Source organism: Cupressus sempervirens, chromosome 10 (genome assembly GCF_028749045.1).
Source record: "Cupressus sempervirens isolate cs-2001-9-10 chromosome 10, ASM2874904v1, whole genome shotgun sequence".
Taxonomy (NCBI): Eukaryota; Viridiplantae; Streptophyta; class Pinopsida; order Cupressales; family Cupressaceae; genus Cupressus; species Cupressus sempervirens.
In genome coordinates, this window is record NC_143127.1 from 492006002 (window position 1) to 492025660 (window position 19659).

At 35.8% G+C, this 19659-nt stretch overlaps 1 protein-coding gene across 2 annotated transcripts in view; it reads right to left on the bottom strand.

Moving 5' to 3' along the window:
* LOC149534818 (Regulator of chromosome condensation (RCC1) family protein) overlaps positions 1–19659 on the bottom strand; it is an 89465-nt gene that overhangs the window by 47617 nt on the left and 22189 nt on the right. Inside the window, exon 2 of one of the 2 annotated variants that reach the window (XM_089804538.1) lies at positions 7998–8153. The exons of the other annotated variant lie outside the window; for it this stretch is intronic. Within the exon in view, the coding sequence (XP_089660664.1) occupies positions 7998–8153 (156 nt within the window). The remainder of the gene's footprint in view (positions 1–7997; positions 8154–19659) is intronic. 2 annotated transcript variants of the gene reach the window in all.

The window sequence follows — 19659 nt, forward strand, 5'->3', positions numbered from 1 at the left end:
ATATGTGTGTGTGTGTGTGTGTGTGTATATTTGAAAAGTCTAAGGCATTCAAATAAATAACATGAACATATGTATAACCTTAGAAATGCATTTAATACAATATATGTATGAGTTCCTTACCCAACATGGTATGTGATTACAAACTTGTCACAATGTACACGTTGGCGGTTGACTATGTTCGCTCCACTTGACTCTAATCCGTCTATCACGATTTAGTCAAATCAAGGTCCTTTCTTTCTTACTTCGCCTATCTCAAGTTTAATGGCATGAACATGTGTTCTAACCCTTTTTTCGTACTTCCCGTTGTGTTCGCTATTTTCATTATACTTAACTGCTCATGCCTGAGCTTAATCCATTTTATTGTTGCCTTCCTCTTTATTTAAATGTCCTTTCTTTTTACATTTTACATTTCTTTTTTCAATGTCCTTTTCTTATGTGGCATGGGTATCGGTTGAAAAGATCATGGTGTTGACACATGGGCTGCAATCCCTCTTTCTTTAATCTGTGATTAGTTCGCTTTTAGAGGGTTTAGTACTTTCTACAATCTCTAACCCTGTCCTTTGTATTGTATTCTCGATGATTATTAATGGTAATGCTTTTTGTCCATCTAATCTCTTTCCCCACGATGTCTAACGTGACATGGGTTGTGTCCCCTTTAATAGGGTGAGGTGATGTGACTACTACAAGAGTCGCGTCCCATCGATGAGACCATTTACATGTGAGCAGTTTTTGCTCATTTGGATTAGACTTAATATTAATAGTATTATGATGTAGATGTTATCGGATGAATATATGTTATGTATTGAATGAATATATTGAGTATTAAACATATTTTATATTATCGTATAGAATATTATTGGACGTATTTTATATTAATATTTTTTTGACTTAGATATCAATATTGAGGAAGAAGAATAGTTAATACCATGAATCAATAATATCTATTATTAAATATATAGATTACTATAGCTATTATCTATTATTTGGACTCATGACAGTAGGCCGTGTTGGTTCCCAAATCAACAGATTAGAAATCCTATGAGTTTGCCAACTCAATTCTTGGATTTTCCAACTAACTTGGCCAATGAACATAATTGATCCATTACAATCCTCTTCCCCCGCACTTTTGGCTCTACAAAACCAAAGTGGGTGAACCTAAACCTTGACCTAATCTACTGGTTCAAGGCATTTTATATCAAATAGAAATCGTTCGAGAACTTGGGTAATCTCTTAAGATGGCAAGTGAATTATTGAGATAAATCGAATTGTGGATATCAAAATTGTTTACTTGAATACTTAGATGTTTTAAAAATGCTTTCATTAAAAGTGTTTGATAGGAAAACTTTATAAATGTTTTGTAATGATGTTGTGTGTGTGTGTGTGTGTGTAGATATATGCAATAGATTATAAAACATTAATGATATCAAAAGACGAATGTCTTGCTCACTTGGGTAATAGTCAACTATTTTTTAATCTTTTGTATACTATATGAGACAATCTTTATATCCACCCATTGAATGGATCTGTCGCTTTCTTGATGCTTTATGACTTCAATCGTAATCTTATATTCTTATTAGTTTTATGGTATTTAACTATCCCATAGATAGACCAATAAAACAGAGTCAAAAGGTATTGCACAATTAACTCTGATATTCAAATAGAAATATAATAAAACAACTTTATTTCCCAATGACTCGAAAAATATTTATTACCTCAGAATAAATATAATCACAAAGAAACTGATTAACAAAAATAGAATTTCACACCTTGAAAGAACGCAAAGAATTATTTTGTATTAAATATCAAAAAGTGTCCATTACGTACATATGCATTGTAACTTTAGCAAAAATAAAAACTTAATATTGTATAGTTCTCTAACTAAATGATCTCCCTTTTATAGATGAGATCTCGAACAGTCGCAATGCTTCGAGTAGTTATGATTCTTACAAAAGGATATCATTCAAACTAAACTATACATTTCTTAAAACGAGATTAATTTTTCAAATATGCTCGATTTAGGCAGGTTCCTTGTGTGTGCAACACTCAGCGATCATTTTCTTCATAGAAAACTCCTAGTTGAAGAGTATATCCATAATCCTTGAAACCTGTGGTACAATGTCTTCATCTTCCTTGATCATTGAGATCATATGCTCTAGGTTGCAGCCCAATCGCTTTTTGAATTGCCCAAATGTCAATATCATGCCCTCGCTCATTAAGTTTGGGAGTTCATTTGCTTCTTCTAGTTGATCGGTATCATTTTTCAACAGCCTATAGAATTAATTGTGCTTGTTCAGGATGCTTTGTTTCACACTTTTTCTGGCCAATGGTTTCTCTTTAAGAGACATATAATGGTCAATGCTAGTGAAAGTTTGCTTTAGGTTGACTAGAAAGGAACTACTTCTCTCTATTTCATCAATTTTGTGTTTAATTATTCCTCACATTAAGCAATTCATTGTTATCTCCTTCTACTCCTTTTCTTTTTTTTAATTGTTTTTCATACTTTTAAGCTTTGTATCTCTAGCAGAAAGCATCTTGGGAAGCAAGCATGATTCTTTGCTCCTCATCAAGGCCCACGGGCCTCTCAAGGATCCTTTGTTTATGTTGGAGCTATAAGACTATTTCTTCCCACCTTTCACAGGTAAGCTTCTCCCTGTGATAAATTTGTTTGTAACTTTCCATCAATCGTGTTGCAAACTCCATTTGATCATAGGTTAATTTGGATGCATACATGTCCATTGCAGTAGGTTCCATTGGACCACTTTTGCCAACTTGTATGGTAAGGGTAGCATATGTTTCATCAGGATCAATGATTATAGGCCTTTTATCTCTTGGATATATAGCCACTGCAACAATGCCTTTTATCCTAGATCATAGCATGATCCTGAATATACTATATCTATATCTGCAAGAAGTCTCAATCCTTCTCTCCATATTGCTTTAGCATATGTGTCAAAAATGAGGGCCCCCTATTACAGTCTTCATATATAATCACTCTTGCATCTTTCAACATTTGTTTGCTCTTAGCTGGAGCCATTTCATTCATCTATTTGTTAATGATTACCTTCAATTCTCCTACAAGCGCATCTTTATCCGTATCCTTTTTCTTTTCTCTTGATTCTCTACCCCGAAGCTCGTATTAGAATGAATGAAATTCAAAGAATGAATAAAATCATTTTCCGAAATGAAATTTTCAGACTTTAATTGTTCATCCATTAGTACTTGTTCCTCGAGGATTTCTATTACAATATTTTCATCTTCACCTTTTGTGACCTTCGTTGGTACTTTGTCCTACCCTTCACGGGCTCAGGAACCAGGGGATTCACGATCCAAAGGTAAGTATTTCGTCGGGGCTTCAGATTTTGCTTCCACTATCTCCATCGGACGTCAGTTAGAATCTCCTCTAAATGGTGTAATAAAGCCAAAGCTTTGCCAACAAGACTAGTGATGCTTTTTACATTTGGTAAGTTTATCTATTGGTGTTGCATCTTCCATGTGTAAGCATTGGAAACCTTGAGGTATAATTCCTTCCTTCTAACTAATACGTCCTATCCATATTCCTGATTATATCCTCTTCTACCAAAGTAACATGTCCCTAAGAACACCTATGCTTTTGAATGTATCCCTTCGGATCAAATTGTGCTCTAGATGTACCAAGAGATAATTTGTCATATCCTATCTTTGTATCTAAAAGAGTGTAACTAGCAGTGCTCTTAACTAGAGAATCTCCAAAAGACAAACAACCTGGCAAAAAGGACTACTTCCTCAAAATGTACCTAGGCTGACCCCCTTATATGTCTTACTATTTCCACATATGCTAGCCTATCAGGGACAGTCATGGGAAGTATCTTGGGACCCCCTCAAACCCGTATACTCTAATGAAGGTATAGTTTCCATAGCAAACCAATCTCCCCAATTGTGATCTATCACTAGTTAAGGACCTTCTTAATCTCAAGAGATAATGAGATATCCTTATTATAACCCAATAAACACATCAATGGTTGAACAAAATAGTCTTCAAAGAAGATGTATTGGCATTTTAACATACCTAGAGCCCCAAATAGATAGCCATAACTATATTGGCTTCTTCTCTCCATTTTTATCATACACATTCACAAGCAACTCCTTACCCCACATCCTGTTCATATCTCCCATAAATAATACCATATGCATCAATAAAGAGTATAAAGGAAAAAGTACCTATCTAGAATCTCCTTTGATCTTTTCTAAATTATAGTTCATTCGATCTGCAATGTAGGAGGTATAATCAAACTCTCTAGGGTCTTTAGACTGGATACCTATCACCAAAACTATCAGAGATATGTTCATCAATGTAGGTGCCACAACTCCTAACACTTGCCCCAAAGTATAATGTGCATGTGACACGGGTTCTAAACAATTCTACATCATAAGAGGTTAACTCCTTATCCCCAAACTCTACTAAGTTTTCTCCTATCGCCCTTTTCCTGTGGTATGGTAATCTCCATTTTCTATATATGCTCCTGAAAGTAGCATATTCCTTCTCTAGCTTCTAGAAATTAATTTGTGTTCTCCTCCGAAATCCAAATTGAAGACAATCTCAATAAAGTCTATTCTAATTGGCAATAGGGGATTACGGTCTATCATTAATTGTTCTAGTTTTTGTATCATAAGTATCTGCCGAGGATTTCATCAAATCTATGCCGAAAAACACGTTGGGTACTGTTATCTTTCAATGTTCATCTTCCATGGATTGCACACAAGCTCTAGAGTTGTTGTCTTCTTTGAATGGAACATGAATAGGTCATATCCCTTGCGTTTTTCCAAATATCTCCTAGACGTTCATGATGGTCCTCTTCTTTTGACTTCACTCATTTGGATTTTATACTGGAAGCAAGAAGTTGGTCTAAAAATCTTGGTTAAGAGCCCTCCCTTCCTTTTCTGCCTCTTTCTTTTGGTGGCTTCATTAGTATCAACAGGCAAAGGGTTCTTCATTTTTCTACTCTTGGTTGGCTTAAGCGAAAGATTCCATTTGGGATCTCTGGATGGCAAAAACTGATGACTCCCGCTAAAACTTCTACAATTCAATCCTCAATCTTTTACAACTTTGTTCTACAATGGCTTTCCTTTTAGTCCTAGCAAGACATTCCTTTGCATAACTCGAACAAGTCATCAGTTTTAGAAGAAGCCATTGCATTTCATGTCATTTAGTTCAAATTTTGCTCTAATTAGGGCCTTCCCATCATGTCATTGATGAATTAAATATTTTAGTAATCATGCTTTGTAGTTATTGATAATGCCAATATCATTAATCCATTCTCTGCTTTTCTCAAAAAATATGTCCTTTGCCAAGAGTACATTTCCCTTTATCAAAACCTCATATTCTTGTTGATGAGCTTTGTCGATGAAAGTATGCCCTTCGATGACAGATGAAAAAACTCTTTATCGATAGCCTTTGTTTCATCAAAAGAAGTTTTGCATGTCCCTATTTCCTCTTTGTCGATACACATTCTTTACTCAAAGCCCTTTACTTCGATAAAACTTCCGCCTTCGATGAAACAATTTTATGGATCATCAATGATGTGCATTTCATCGAGGCTCAAAGATCCTCGTTGTAACCTTTATACTTGCATAACCCCACTTTCAGTCTCATTGATTTCAATTGTTTCATCGAAAAGGGGCTTTCCAATAATACATGAGGTGCCTATAAGCTCAAATATGCTTTCATCAATGGTATACCTTTCATCAACGTATTCAGTGGGTCCCAATCGTAATGCTCTCACCTCGATAAAACATAACCTACCGAGCACACCATTTTTTCTTTCATCAAGCCTTGTCACTTTTATCAAGATGGTTTTGTGCATTCGATAACATGTCGTTGTTTCGATGAGATTATTTTTTACTTTGTCAATCACAGACTTTTCATCGATGTCATTCCTTCAATGAAACATGTCCTGCCAATGATAGCCTTTTAGAGCTTGCCACAGCTGAAGGTTTCATTGAAACAATATCCTTTCTTGATAAGAACTTTACTTGCCAGTAGTGCCACTTCAGATTTCACTGACCCTTTATCAAGGAGCTCAACTTTAATGACAATAATATGATTTTATCAGGCAATACCTCTTGACTAAGTCTTTCCTCCTGCTTCATCTATCACCATGAATTATTTTTAGGATCATATTTTATACGCTGATGTCATCATCTCTTGCAAGAAACTTCATAAAATATATAAACATGAAATGCAATGGCTTCTTGTTGGGCTTGGGTAAGAAAGTTTATTATAGTACAAACATGTGAGGCTTTAAAGAATCAACCAAGGACTCAAGTGATCAGTGGTTAGGCTTATCTTAAGGCTAGAAAGGAAAAAAAAAAAACTAATGTTCTAATTGACTGTAACAGAGAAAGATGGCCAGCAATCACATAAGTGGGTAAGCTTGTGTTTGAGCCTTAAAAATCACAATAAAATGCAGGGCATCTTTCAAAGACATCCTTTGACTTCCTCATCTATTTCCATGTACACCATGTGCTCCATAATCAATCCAGCAGACTGGAAAGAGCAAAAGATCTCAAAAGGCTTAGATCTGCCATTTCTAACGTGAATGCATCATATTTCTCACAATTGTTTATCCTAAAGGGTCACAAAACTCATTGAGACTAAACCATTTTATAGGCCATGCTTCCTACAACAAAGCAATAGTTTAACCTTTTTCTAATGTCATTCCCACTCCACCTTTGTGCACCTGAGAAAGCTGCAGCTGGTTAGAGCTAGTTCAGCTCAGTTTGAAAAGCATTTTGTATTGTACAGAGCCCCATTTCCAGCTAGTTTCTCATGTTCACTAAGCTTCATTGGATAGATCTCAGTAAACAACATGATATGTTTTTGGCTGTCACAAGCAAGGTTTCTGAGACTGTAAGATATATTACTTCTGTGATATTGCTATCAGGATTTAACTGTGTGATTTTTGAGTCAAACTCATTGACCCATATTTCATGAGTAGTGATTCAACATGAATTCATCTCTCATGAGAATAAATGGAACACTTAGCACTCATTGGATCTAGGTGATGCTCACAAGGGTGAAGCACGGGGACTTCCCGGGAGGTCACCCATCCCAGTACTACTCCAGCCTGAGCGCGCTTAACTATGGAGTTTCCTCCATGGTTAAACTCAAAGCTTGCAACCCCATTTGCAAAACCTTCACCAAGTGTTGTGCCTTATGAACCATTCATTAGAAAGCCCCTTAAGCTCATCAATTGATAAGTAGGAGATAATTTCCACAGCAAGTCAAATTGTGATATTGCTATTAGGATTTAACTGTGTGATTTTTGAGTCAAACTCATTGACCCATATTTCATGAGTAGTGATTCAACATGAATCCATCTCTCATGAGAATAAATGGAACACTTAGCACTCATTGGATCTAGGTGATGCTCACAGGGGTGAAGCACGGGGACTTCCCGAGAGGTCACCCATCCCAGTACTACTCCAGCCTGAGCGCGCTTAACTACGGAGTTTCCTCCATTTACTGTGTTGATTCTGAACTCTCCCAAAGCACAGATGTATTATCCTTCTTCATGACGGTATAAAAGTTGTACATTCTTCATATAACTTAACTCGAGATTAAAATTCTAATATCCAGTTCCTTGCATTTATTAGTAAATAAACAACCAAGAAACCTCCATTCTTATGCATTGTATTGACACTAATGGACTTGCATTGCAAGAAAAGTATTCAGTTATTTAGTTTCAAACCTATGTTCCAATGCAATGAGAAACTGATTCTCCAATGAAAGAAGCTGTCTCTGGGGTGTAAATTTCAATGATCAAAAATTTAAATTTTAAAAACATTCAATAAAGCTATCAAGCTTACTTGACTACATTTAATTAAATCCGTACAGCTTTCTCAAAGACTACCATAACAAAAGTGAATTTTAAGACAATATTTTGAACACACTATCAGTTCAATACAAATATATAGTGATAAGAATTGTATGACCAAGATAGGATTTAGAAAAATCCGACCTGAAACAAAAGCTGAATGACTCCATCCAGCAGACACGTTGCAAATAACAGTGTCTTCCAACGACTTAATCAGCTTTGGTTTACTTATGCTCTCAGATTCTCCATGACCAAGTTGGCCTGATTTTCCACGACCCCAAGACACTACTCTCCCACCTCCTGCAGCATAACATACCAGAAGAGATTATCTATTAACAAGAAAAGGTTTAAAAGTTCTCCTTGTAACAACAAGCTCTCATAATGAAAAAATTCAAGTGGGAAAGATTTACAGTTTTGCTTCAATTCTAATTCAGGCCATTGTATATAGACATACATTTTATAGGTGTGTAAGAAACTGCTCATCTCCTTCTATGCCACTATTACAGTAATGAAATGCTCTAGATTGCATACTAACAGGCATATTATGGTACAAGGCAAATAATAATACAGAGATGCATATCCAAAGGTTTCTGTGGTTGTTTCTCTTATGTACTAAGCAACATAACTAGTTGAAAGTGAACCAGGTGTGATATAAGTATCTCTCTTAGTTGTGACGCGAATAGGATCTGTGGATTCATGGAAAAAAAATTCCCATCATGATTTGTGATGTGTGTGTGTGTGTATGCAAATATATATACAATTCTAAAACTAAATCATTTCACAGTATGTATCTTTGATTCTAGTATGGATCTATGAATCTAGTATACTTGATCATTGATCTATTTTCACAATTATAAAAAAATAAACACATTCATATTGAATTACTAAATTACAAAATTTAATTGTGAAAATTCAAAATATTGATCATTAGGCTTTAAAGTTTGTAACATGATTAACTCATAAAAGAGCCAAGACTAAAAGTTTTTAATTTCAATCATCAAATGAATTTTCAACAAAATTTGCATTGGACGGATACTGATGAGCTGCAAGTGCCATATCTACATCATTAGAGAAACCCAAACCAGTTTCACTAGTGGTAGAGGGGATTGTGAACTCATAATCCTCCTCATCATCATCCACATCTGCCAAAGTGGCTCTAGCAAGATCCCCGATGGTCATATGTAAATCAAGAGTTCCAAGCTGTACATCCGAAAGCTTCTCGTGCCCCTTCTTGTACTTGGGATCCCTTTGTGACAACAGGCGCAAATTGTTGAGAGTGAACACAAGGTCTTCTGCTTTTTTTGCAGCCAACCGGTTGCGTTTGACTAAGTGGATAAGGGAGTAAGTACTCCAATTCCGCTCAGCCACAGAAGAGCTCGCAACTTAGAGAGAAATTAAAAGAACACAATTACTTCCACCTTTTTTGTAAAAGGTGTCTTGAGGATCATTCTCTCTTCTATATCACCTAGGATATGAGATATGAATAATAAATATCATTAGTGATTATGTCAATTTAAATTTTAGAATTTGGATATCTCTCAAATAAACAATGGTAGAGGAAAGTAGAACTTACCATTTTAATCTTTTCCAACATAGTGCCCATCGAATCATAAATATCACCAAGGCGTAGCTCATCAGTGTCCACAAAGAGAAGCATTGCCATGATTGGATCAATGAATTCCAACAAATAATCCACACAACCCCACCAATCATCATCTAGTATCATTGCTTTCACTTTTTCAGCCCTTGTTGTATAGGAATTCTTCCAAATGCCCCATTGAAGGCTAATGACCATTTGTGCCAATGCATCCTTTACCCTCACAAGTCCTCTCAAGACAATTGTGTACAAGGCAAAGCGGGTTTCAACCACTTAAGAACATGTTAAAACTTAAGTTAGTAACACATTTAAAATATGTTAACGTAAACAATACAAAAAATAATATTATGTAATTCAATAATATATAAGTTCAATTTTAAAATTACAAAGTTACCTTCAATACTTCGATGTTCGAGAAAATCCTAAAAATTGTTTGTGACGTGATGATTTGTCACAAACATTTGAATCTCTTTTGCCTCCTCATATCCAATTGCTTTCATCACCAAATTGAGAGAGTAGATGGTGCACGACGTCCAAAAGATATGATCATATCTAAACTCTACCAATAACCCTGCATACTTTTGCATTGTTCCCGACCACTTGGACAACATTATCAACACCCACTGACTCTATGGCATCAATGAGAATGTGGGAAATAAATTATGCATTTTTTACTTTCCCTTCACAATCAACCACCTTCAAGAACATTGCCCCCTTGGGGCATACAACAATAAGATTGATTAATGGATGGTTTTTACAATCTTTTTCATTTATTAGAAATTATAGAGACACTAAAATATCCCAAACCGGATATTTACTCATTTTCTTTTTAACAGTATATTCAGGATTGAACATTTCAGGTGTATTACGAACACAATTGAAACCAGTAGAAATCCCCACAAATATATGACTAGCTTCTTCTTGAATATAACATTCAAACTCAGATATAGGCAAATGTAATACGATACAACAATAAAACTAGAAGATTCTCCACAAGATAATAACTCGTTATTTCCAAAATAACATTAAAGATTCGAGCATATAACAATGCATTACAAACCAGTAATATAAACCAGAAAACTCTTATAACTCTTTAAAATATGTTAATGCATTATACAACAGCAATATAATAACCAGCACTAACAAATCCAATCTTAAATACAGATTAACAATCAGATTGGAATACTAGAATAAGAACCTATAAGCACATATGAAACATCTGAACTGATGTCTCCCTAGACAATGGGTTTGCGTTCACTGTCTGTCGGCTACATCCTCATACTAGTTGAAAGCTGAAGCTTTCCAAATACTCTCGCAAGAGAGAACGAAAATCTGAAATAATAAAACAAGCATACCCAGTAATGAACCTCTCTCTTTTTAATACACAAACTAAGACTCTTCGACTCCCCTTTGGCTTTCATCATATTCCCTTGTAACTCTTCAACTTCCCTCTGGCTTTCATCTTATTCCTCCTTGACCTTTTGCCCTCTTTATAAGATTAAATTGACCTTTTTATAATTTGAGTCTACTCTCTCCTAGTCAATTTTAACATTATATATAATAAGACTTCAATATTTCTAATGTCCCAAAAAGGGGACATTACGAATCTCCCCTCCTTAAAATTGCTTGTCCTCAAGCAATCAGTACTAAGATCCCATATGAGTTTGCGTGTAGCCCTGTAGCCCAATCGGAAAACAAATCTAGCCATCATGCGAAGTAATGTGTCACTCTGCAATCCATCCGACAATCGGATCCCTGGATCCCATATAACTCTATGAAATAATGTTGCACCTGTAAGCTGTACAACTCTGATCATCACTGTATCCAACCTCAAACTGAATAGAATTACAAGAAGGTCCTCAACAAGCCATAAATACATATGATCAACACCTGGATCCCAAACCCTGTTGTCATAACCAGTCAATATGATTAGATAGAAATGTATCAGTGAACTATGTATAACCCAATAGATGATGACAACCCGACCTAAATAGATGATATAATAAACAAGCCACTCAAAAACTGAGTGTAACACCCTAGGTGCAACAAATACCAAACTGTCATCTTCAATCTAGAGAATCTCTGAGTACATCGGTACTATGAATAAAAATGAAGCTAAAAGAGCATTCCCTATGATCGACACATAAATCTCCTTAATACTACACCAAAAACTATCCAAAGGCTGATGTATATAATCCAACCAACTCCTATATAGTGTGAAATCAAGAACCTTATGTGGACCGATCCAATGATACACAACCAACCACTCTCATCCTGTGACCTGGTTTTGCTATTAAGAATTGTAGCTTGATCCAAATCTCTTAAATCAAGATCATCCTCTACCTGGAATCCAAGAGGAACTCTCTCTTCTACCTTAAAAAGTGGGTTATCGGAAATCCAAACAGCATCTACCTCACACAGAGGGTTGTCTATAGGCTGAATGTGTTATTAGGTTTTGGAACTTGATCACTTGGGGCAACTATCCAAAGCATACGTCTGTCGAAAACTATCAAGTTCATCAATTACCTCTAGGAAAAATTCTTGCCTCTCTTTATCCTCTTGTTCCTGAGAGTGATTCGTGATCCTAATCTAATTTTATGCTTCCTAAAGGGAAATCCGAGCATCATTTAGTGCCTCCTAGGTTTCCTTAAGCTCTCTATTGAGCTCCTTTATCTCATTCTTTTTTTATTCAGCTGATCAAAATGTGTTTCAGCAACCTTAAGAATGTTATCCCTGTCGAAAAGAAAATACAAATAATCTAATTTCACAGTTTCAAGAGCTGTTTTGATCACTTGCAAATCAGAGACAAGTCAATCTGCTTCCACTCCCTTTTGAACCTTTCTATAGAGATCTTCCACCATCTTGTGAGTGTTGTCATAATGTACCAACGATGCCACAACCATGTCAATACTAACCTTCAACTAATTCTTTAAGGTATGCATTTCATTGCTGTCCTATTGAAGTAGTTCATCGTCTTGTAGTGACATCTTAGATTGTTCCTCTAAATTCACGTCATCAATATAAGAAATATGGTTCATCACCTCTCTCAAAATCAAAGGTATTCTTCCCCTTGTTCTCTTGATTTGTATGCAAAGGCCAAAGTGTTTCCATGTTATCATTTGCATATAAGGGCTCATCATATAAGGACCCCAACCTATTATTACCTTGAGTGTAACCTATCTCATCAATCTGTCTGTCAAAGCTAACCTCCAATTCACCAATGAAGAAACTTACACACTGTGTAACAACTTTTGCATGATCATGAAAAGGCTGCAAATCAATGGTGGTTGACTATTCTTCTTTTTCAAGATCCTTCATTAAATGATTTTGGCCTGATGGAAATTTTTCATACAAATTTTTGCACTGGCCTTTTTCAAGGACATCCTGAACCAATTCAAAGTACTTTCTTTTTGCCATTTCTGTCTTATTTTGCTGCTCTAGATTAAGGTGCAAGTAATCGCTGAACAGTAAGTCATTCTGAATTCGGGTAGGAAGTTCTCTATACTCCCCATAAATGTCGAGTATTTCTTCTCTTATATTGGATTCGAAACTCTGGGCTAACTCCTCTTTGGCTGCATATTACCCTTCCTGATTTTATCCCAATCTTTTCCCATTGCTGAACTCCTTATCATGTTACTATAAGCCTGACAAACAACTACATCCTACCTTGAAATATGCATGTTGTATAAGATCTGACGCATCGTGTTCTTAATCAGATGTACATTTGTTGTTGTAGATTGGATCCTTAATAAGTTTGTGATCTATGTTGATCCACTACATATATTAACAGTTATGAATGCATTGTCATAAGTTTCATGATCCATACTTGGAAGTAGATGTTTCTATACGTTGAGACCATTTGAAGATGCTTGCCACTATTCAAAAACATGATCTACCTTTTTAAAATGTGTTCACTGCTTTGAATACGGTGTTACTGCCTTTACTAAAAGTTTACCACTGTTACATATTTTTTTGATATCAAGAATTCATGATTTGCATACATTGCCAAATGGAATACTGTCTACCTGGAAATCATCTGGAAGTATTTTCAGCACCAATTACAATATTATCTTCAAACAACAACTCACGGCTCATTAATCAGATGAATATTTGAAGATCTTCACATGTGCTTTGAATATTTCCTTAGGAAATATTCTACAACTAGCAAAATCCACAAGGCCCTACCTGTCGTACATTCAACACTAATAAAATCTGAATCTCCCTTCTAAGAGACACGACATGTGGTCAAAATCAAAACATGTCGAAGGTTGGGGTTCCTTCAGACATTTCTCGTCAATAAATGGATGTGGCAAGCCATTGCTTATGAGCAAGCATCTTTTATAATAGACTTCTCATTCCACCAATCTAGAATTACAATAACTTTGCATCAGTTCTGCAAACTCTAGTTTTCTTAAAAGTATTCATGCACAAATTCATGTGAAGTCTTCCTGAAAACAAGCTCCAGATCATACTCTTCTACTAGTTCTTTGAAGTTATGAAAGGGTACAAGGCATTCTGGGCAATCAACTCCATCCTCAAGGTGAAATGTATACTAAATACCGTAAGGATTTGATGACTTGAACTTCTTCTGAGCATATGTCTCCTCAAAAGATATCCAATAAATGCTATCCCAAACTTTAGTCCATCAGCTTTACGTAGCTTTCTAACAATCATATTTGCATCTGGCATAACACCAACAAAGTGCCTCCAGGATGAAGCAATGTAGACACATTTAACAATGCTCACTGTGCATGTTCCTCTATTGACCAAGTGTAGTGCAAAGAAAACTAGCAGCTACATATATCAAAGGGTGCATCATGCTATAATTCCTCATCTAAACAGACCTCATAAGCATCTGTGCCATTGATTAGGATAATATCGGTCATAAAACATAAGTCTTAACCATCTTCTATTGAACTTGATATATATCAATTCCCTCAAGCGTTACACTTAGAGGTTAAAGGCACCTGGATTACCAAAACTATCCTAACTCCGTGACTTCCATGTTAAAAGTAACACACCGGCAATATGTGGTATTGCACAGGTGGTGTATTGGTAGAGTTAACAATTCCATGTTGAAGAGTCATGAATGTTGATACTGCCACGTATTTCCTGGTTCCCGACAAGGTATCCAAGATCCAACAAAAATACTTAAGAGACTGTCATTACTAACACATGAAAAATCTGGTAACATTTGCCCTACCGTTATAGAAGTGGTGTACACAACAGATGTAGAAACCGTGCCTGAAATAAGTGTCTTGCAAAGATATTGGTCAGGGACATTAATCTCAAAGGCTCACATTCTATGCAACTATAGCGACTACACAAAAGCCTAGTTTCGAATGACACTTTTAATAATTTCGACAACTTTCATACGCAAATTCCCAAATTTTCCATATAGATAGTCGGTTTCACTATCGAGTTCTGCCTCTACACCTATCTGTGTTTTCACTGGATTCTCTTGTTAAAAGAACAATGAATTCAAATAATTTAATCGCAAAGGTAATATCGTTCTCGTAATGCCATATTGACTCCACAAGGCTCTTGTTAATTTGCAGGATGGCAAATTTTGAGACATGCACCAACCAGTATTACTTATCGTTTTCAACAATGGTGGATGTCATGATGAATGATCTCGCTATATGCAGACTGTCCTTAATGGTGCTCTTGTCTCATCCACCCTATTATCATTTGCAGACTTGTCTTTCCTCTAGGGATGAGTAACTAATGAATATCACTGCCAATAGCTCTACGGCCTATGCAATCTCCAGTTCATTACTTTGCTTGCAAGCGGTGATGAATTAGCATCCGAAACAAGCTTGGCATGAGTGATGGAAGACTGAACACCCGACAGGATCACTTCTGCTAGCTGGAGTTGCACGTGCTTCCTATTCACGAGACTATATCTATTCCTGCTCACAATATCTACAGTTCAAGCAGACACCTCTACCAAACTTCAACTTCACCTTTACTTCCTGGGGTAAGACTGCTCTAGAAATGTAAGTGTCATTTTCCTGTAGCTGAACCTCCCTTCTCACTATACTGCAAAACACATATGCAAATCAGGGTTATTGGGTCATGACTAATACCTCATTCTCCACTTTCTTGTACATCACGTGACCCCTAGTCCTGCGAGTTCTCCCCTGTTAATGTGCAGCTACTTCCTCTAGAATGCCTCACGGCTAGCATAAGAATCTTGCCTTGAAACAAAAGTGTTGTCCACCGATTTTTCCAAAATTCTACCCAAGCAGCTATACACTCTAGTGTTATTAAACCTCACAGGCTAGCAAGACCTTTAGCTCTAATACCACTAAAATATCCCAAATCAGATATTTACTCGTTTTCTTTTTAACAGTTTATTCAAGACTGAACATTTCAGATGTATTACAAACACAATCGAAACCAGTAGAAATCCCCACAGATATTTGACTAGCATTTTGAATGTAACATTCAAACTCAAATATAGGCAAATGTAATACGATACAACAATAAAACTAGAAGATTCTCCACAAGATAACAACCCATTATTTCCAAAATAACATTCAAGATTCGAGCATATTGTTGGTTCCCAAAACTGCAGACTGGAAATCCAAGAGCCTACCACTTCTCCAATAGGATTCCGCGATCAGTTCTGGCCAGCGAACGAGAATCACCTTGATTCCCCTGCACTTCAGGCTCTGCTACACCTAGGCGGGTAGACCTTCTCTTCGAATCTAATCATTTGGTTCAAAGTTTTTCTAAAGCGAAATCAAGCTTTGGAGTTCTTTGGCTAGCAAGGTCCTTAAACTCGGTGAAATTGAAACTGAATGTTTATTGTTTGAAATAGTTGAATGATTTGTATAAGGTTTGCTAATAATGAATTTGATGCTTATAGGAAGGAATATATAGATTTTTTGACTTCAATAATAGAAAGACCAGTGCCTTTGCTCATCCAAGCAATAGAGTCAACTTCAGTGAATTTTTACGTACAACTTTATAATGTTCTATGCACTTATACTACCAACAATTAAATAATCAAGATGCGGCAGATCAAATATTTATGCAATCTTAAATTAGCCCAGATTGAACTTTAACTCCTCTGGTAGGGAGACAAACTCGACATAGATACGGAAACAATTTGATATCTCACAATATCTATGATGATCGAGTTTAAAATGCCAAATGACCATATCCACTTATCCAACATTAAAATTGTCTACTGAATTTCATTAAATAATTACAAAGGACAATTCATCTGCAGTTTGAATCTCCATGCCATTTAAATAATAAACAAAAGACATTTTATTTTATTATATAACTAAAAAAATTGAATATATATTACAAAGTCATATTATAGCCCTTATTCCTCCATACAAGTAGAAAGCAAATACTTCTTCAGAATATGAATTTTTTTTTGAATATTTAATTTTTCTTTTTTGCTATTTCATATTTATATATATAACCAAAGAGTCACATCTCTTGAAAAAGAGATGTCTCATGCCTATTCAACATATTATTTTAATGTTAAATGCACTTTTAATCATGCTCGCACCATTTCATTTAAATAATCCTCCTCCAACATAATCGTAGTTAATGACTTTTACTGATTTTAATTTGATCTTTTAATAAAGGTTTTGTCGTTTGTCTATTACCTTCCTCTTTAGGCATCGAATGCAAATCTTCATATTTGTGTATGTTTCTAAACCAACATGCAAACTACTTAGCACTGCAATTGCATAGGATGCCCATGTCTGAATGTTACGGTGATCTTTTGGAAGTCACGATACTTTCCCTAATCATCCTGAACACCTGATGCAACTGTTAGAATTACCGAACTTACACACACATAATGTCTTTTTTGTCACCGCTGTAGATTCCTTAGAGTATTCCCAAGACCTGAGACAATAAAGCTTACTTTTGCTAGTTATTCTACAGCCGAAATTACTTCCTTTGTGGCCTTCGAATGCATGCGACTTTAATAGCAATCAAATAGGGCCATTATTACCCTTGGATGTTAGTGGAGCAAAGATACTGAGAAAAATCTTTGTATTCCTGTAGTAGGTCTATCCATGATTTCGGGTGATATTAGGAAAGTCTTTATTTACAAATCTCCTATGATTGATTGTGTTTCATGAGAATGAGAAGATGGTCAACATGCATATTTTTCAATCTTGTAGTCATCCCGATAATTTTCACTTCACACATGTCCGCTTGCTTGTCTGAGAGCTGGGTATCTTGTAATACTTTTTGGACTCATCTAACGATCACAATCTGGACAGCAATACTTTGTGATAGACCTTTTGCATTTTCATCTATAATCATAGAGAACGAATCACCTCAGTGATTGCCATAAATTCTGCCTTAATGGATCCATGAAACATGAAAACAACTATCATCAGATATATAGGCACAGAAACTAAATGAATGAGGATCTGTATTGCTGCTACATGATTCAACAAAAGGTTCATGCTCTCCCTTATGATTTCTTTCTTTAATGATAGTGTTTACTTGAGATCTCTTATACTCCAAATCCTTAATGTTGTGAGGTTTCATCATCATCTCCAATATAAATGGAACCCCCAAATTTTTCAAAAAAAAATTGGGTTGTTGGGGACATATGCCCCTTGTGAGCACAATGAGATTCCAGCTATCTTTGGAGGAGCAAACCGAGCATCCATGCTTTACATGATGTAAGGTGCGATTGGGTGGCCCCAGGGCCCCCCAAAAGTGAACACTGTGTCTTTCCTCTATCGAACACCCGATTCTAATCATGTAACACCTTCTTTCCTCTGATCATGATATGCTTTCATTTGATCATTTCAATTTTCTGCCCAAACATCAAACTTGTAGTAGGTGCGCCATCCTCATGAAGAATATTCATTGGCTCCATTTCAACAATGAAATCTTTGGTATCCATCTTACTTGCCTTTGAGAGATTATGAGGTGCAATGTGGTCTTTGCTGAATAGAAGATCCCCATAGTTATGTATTTGATCAATTGCACAAACATCTTCTTGAACGCCCTTCTCTACACAATCTGCCCCATACTTCAAATATTGTTTCTCTTCACAACAATTCTTCGAAGACAACTCACATTTAAGGATATCTGAACAATTTTAAGAGCTATTCTTCAACACATTCTCCCCATTATGCATGGCTGATTCCATCTCGTCCTTACATATTTGTTGTGCTTCCTGCTCATAGGATGAATTAAAAGACATCTCATCTTCTGAATGCATATGAGTTTCATTACCTTCAAATTTAGCATTAGGCCTACTACCTTCATTATGACGTTGACGAACTTTATTGCATACGAAATCTTCTTCAAATAGTGGATTCAAAAACATAGCGTACTCAGCCATATCTTCTTTTATTTCCTCTTCAAACAATGGATTTACAAACATGGAGAATTCAGACACATCTTCATGAGAGCTTTCATTTGGATTATCAAATGTGTCATCAACAAGACTAATATCCTCATCAACGTTATCTTTTGAAATTTCCTCTTGTTTATACACCATATGTTGTTCTATTTCATCTTCATAATTTGATTTTGGTGAATGATCACCAATACCTCTTGAGAATGCACTGATCCATCAACTTGCTCACCACGGTGAATTGAGAAAAAAAATTGGACCATTTCTTCAATATGTTTCTGATATTCTAGATCTAACAAGGCTGAAATCTCCTCCACGTTAAGAGAATCCTCTTCCTCATTTTCACATTCACCATCATCTATAACAATATAAGTATCATTATGGGCTGATTCTCCTTCAGAATATTCAAAATTTTCATCTCCGTTTAAATCTGAAACTTCAATTGATTCATGTTACTTTAGTCTCGCATTCATTTTCCTCTGTAACTAGTTCATTATCCGTAAGTTTGAGAAAGTTAAGAAACTGATGATCATATAAGAGGCCTAGTTCCCGCATCCTGTTGAGAAGATCAAATGATGGAGGTCTATGTTCCGAAGGTATTTCTTTATAAGCATTAAACATCCTCATAAAGAATTATGTTGCAAATTCATCTTTTTGCTTTTCTAAGTTCCAAAATGCATCCAAAGGAGATATATAACTTGAACTTTCATCCAATATTTGGACGAGAAGCTTCAAATTAGGATCATCTGGTGAGATTCCCAATTGACGAAATTTCCTTATGAGTTCCTTGCATGAAGGCATAATGTCTGAAAGTACCTCTTGAAAAATATTCAACATCCTTATAAACAAATGTG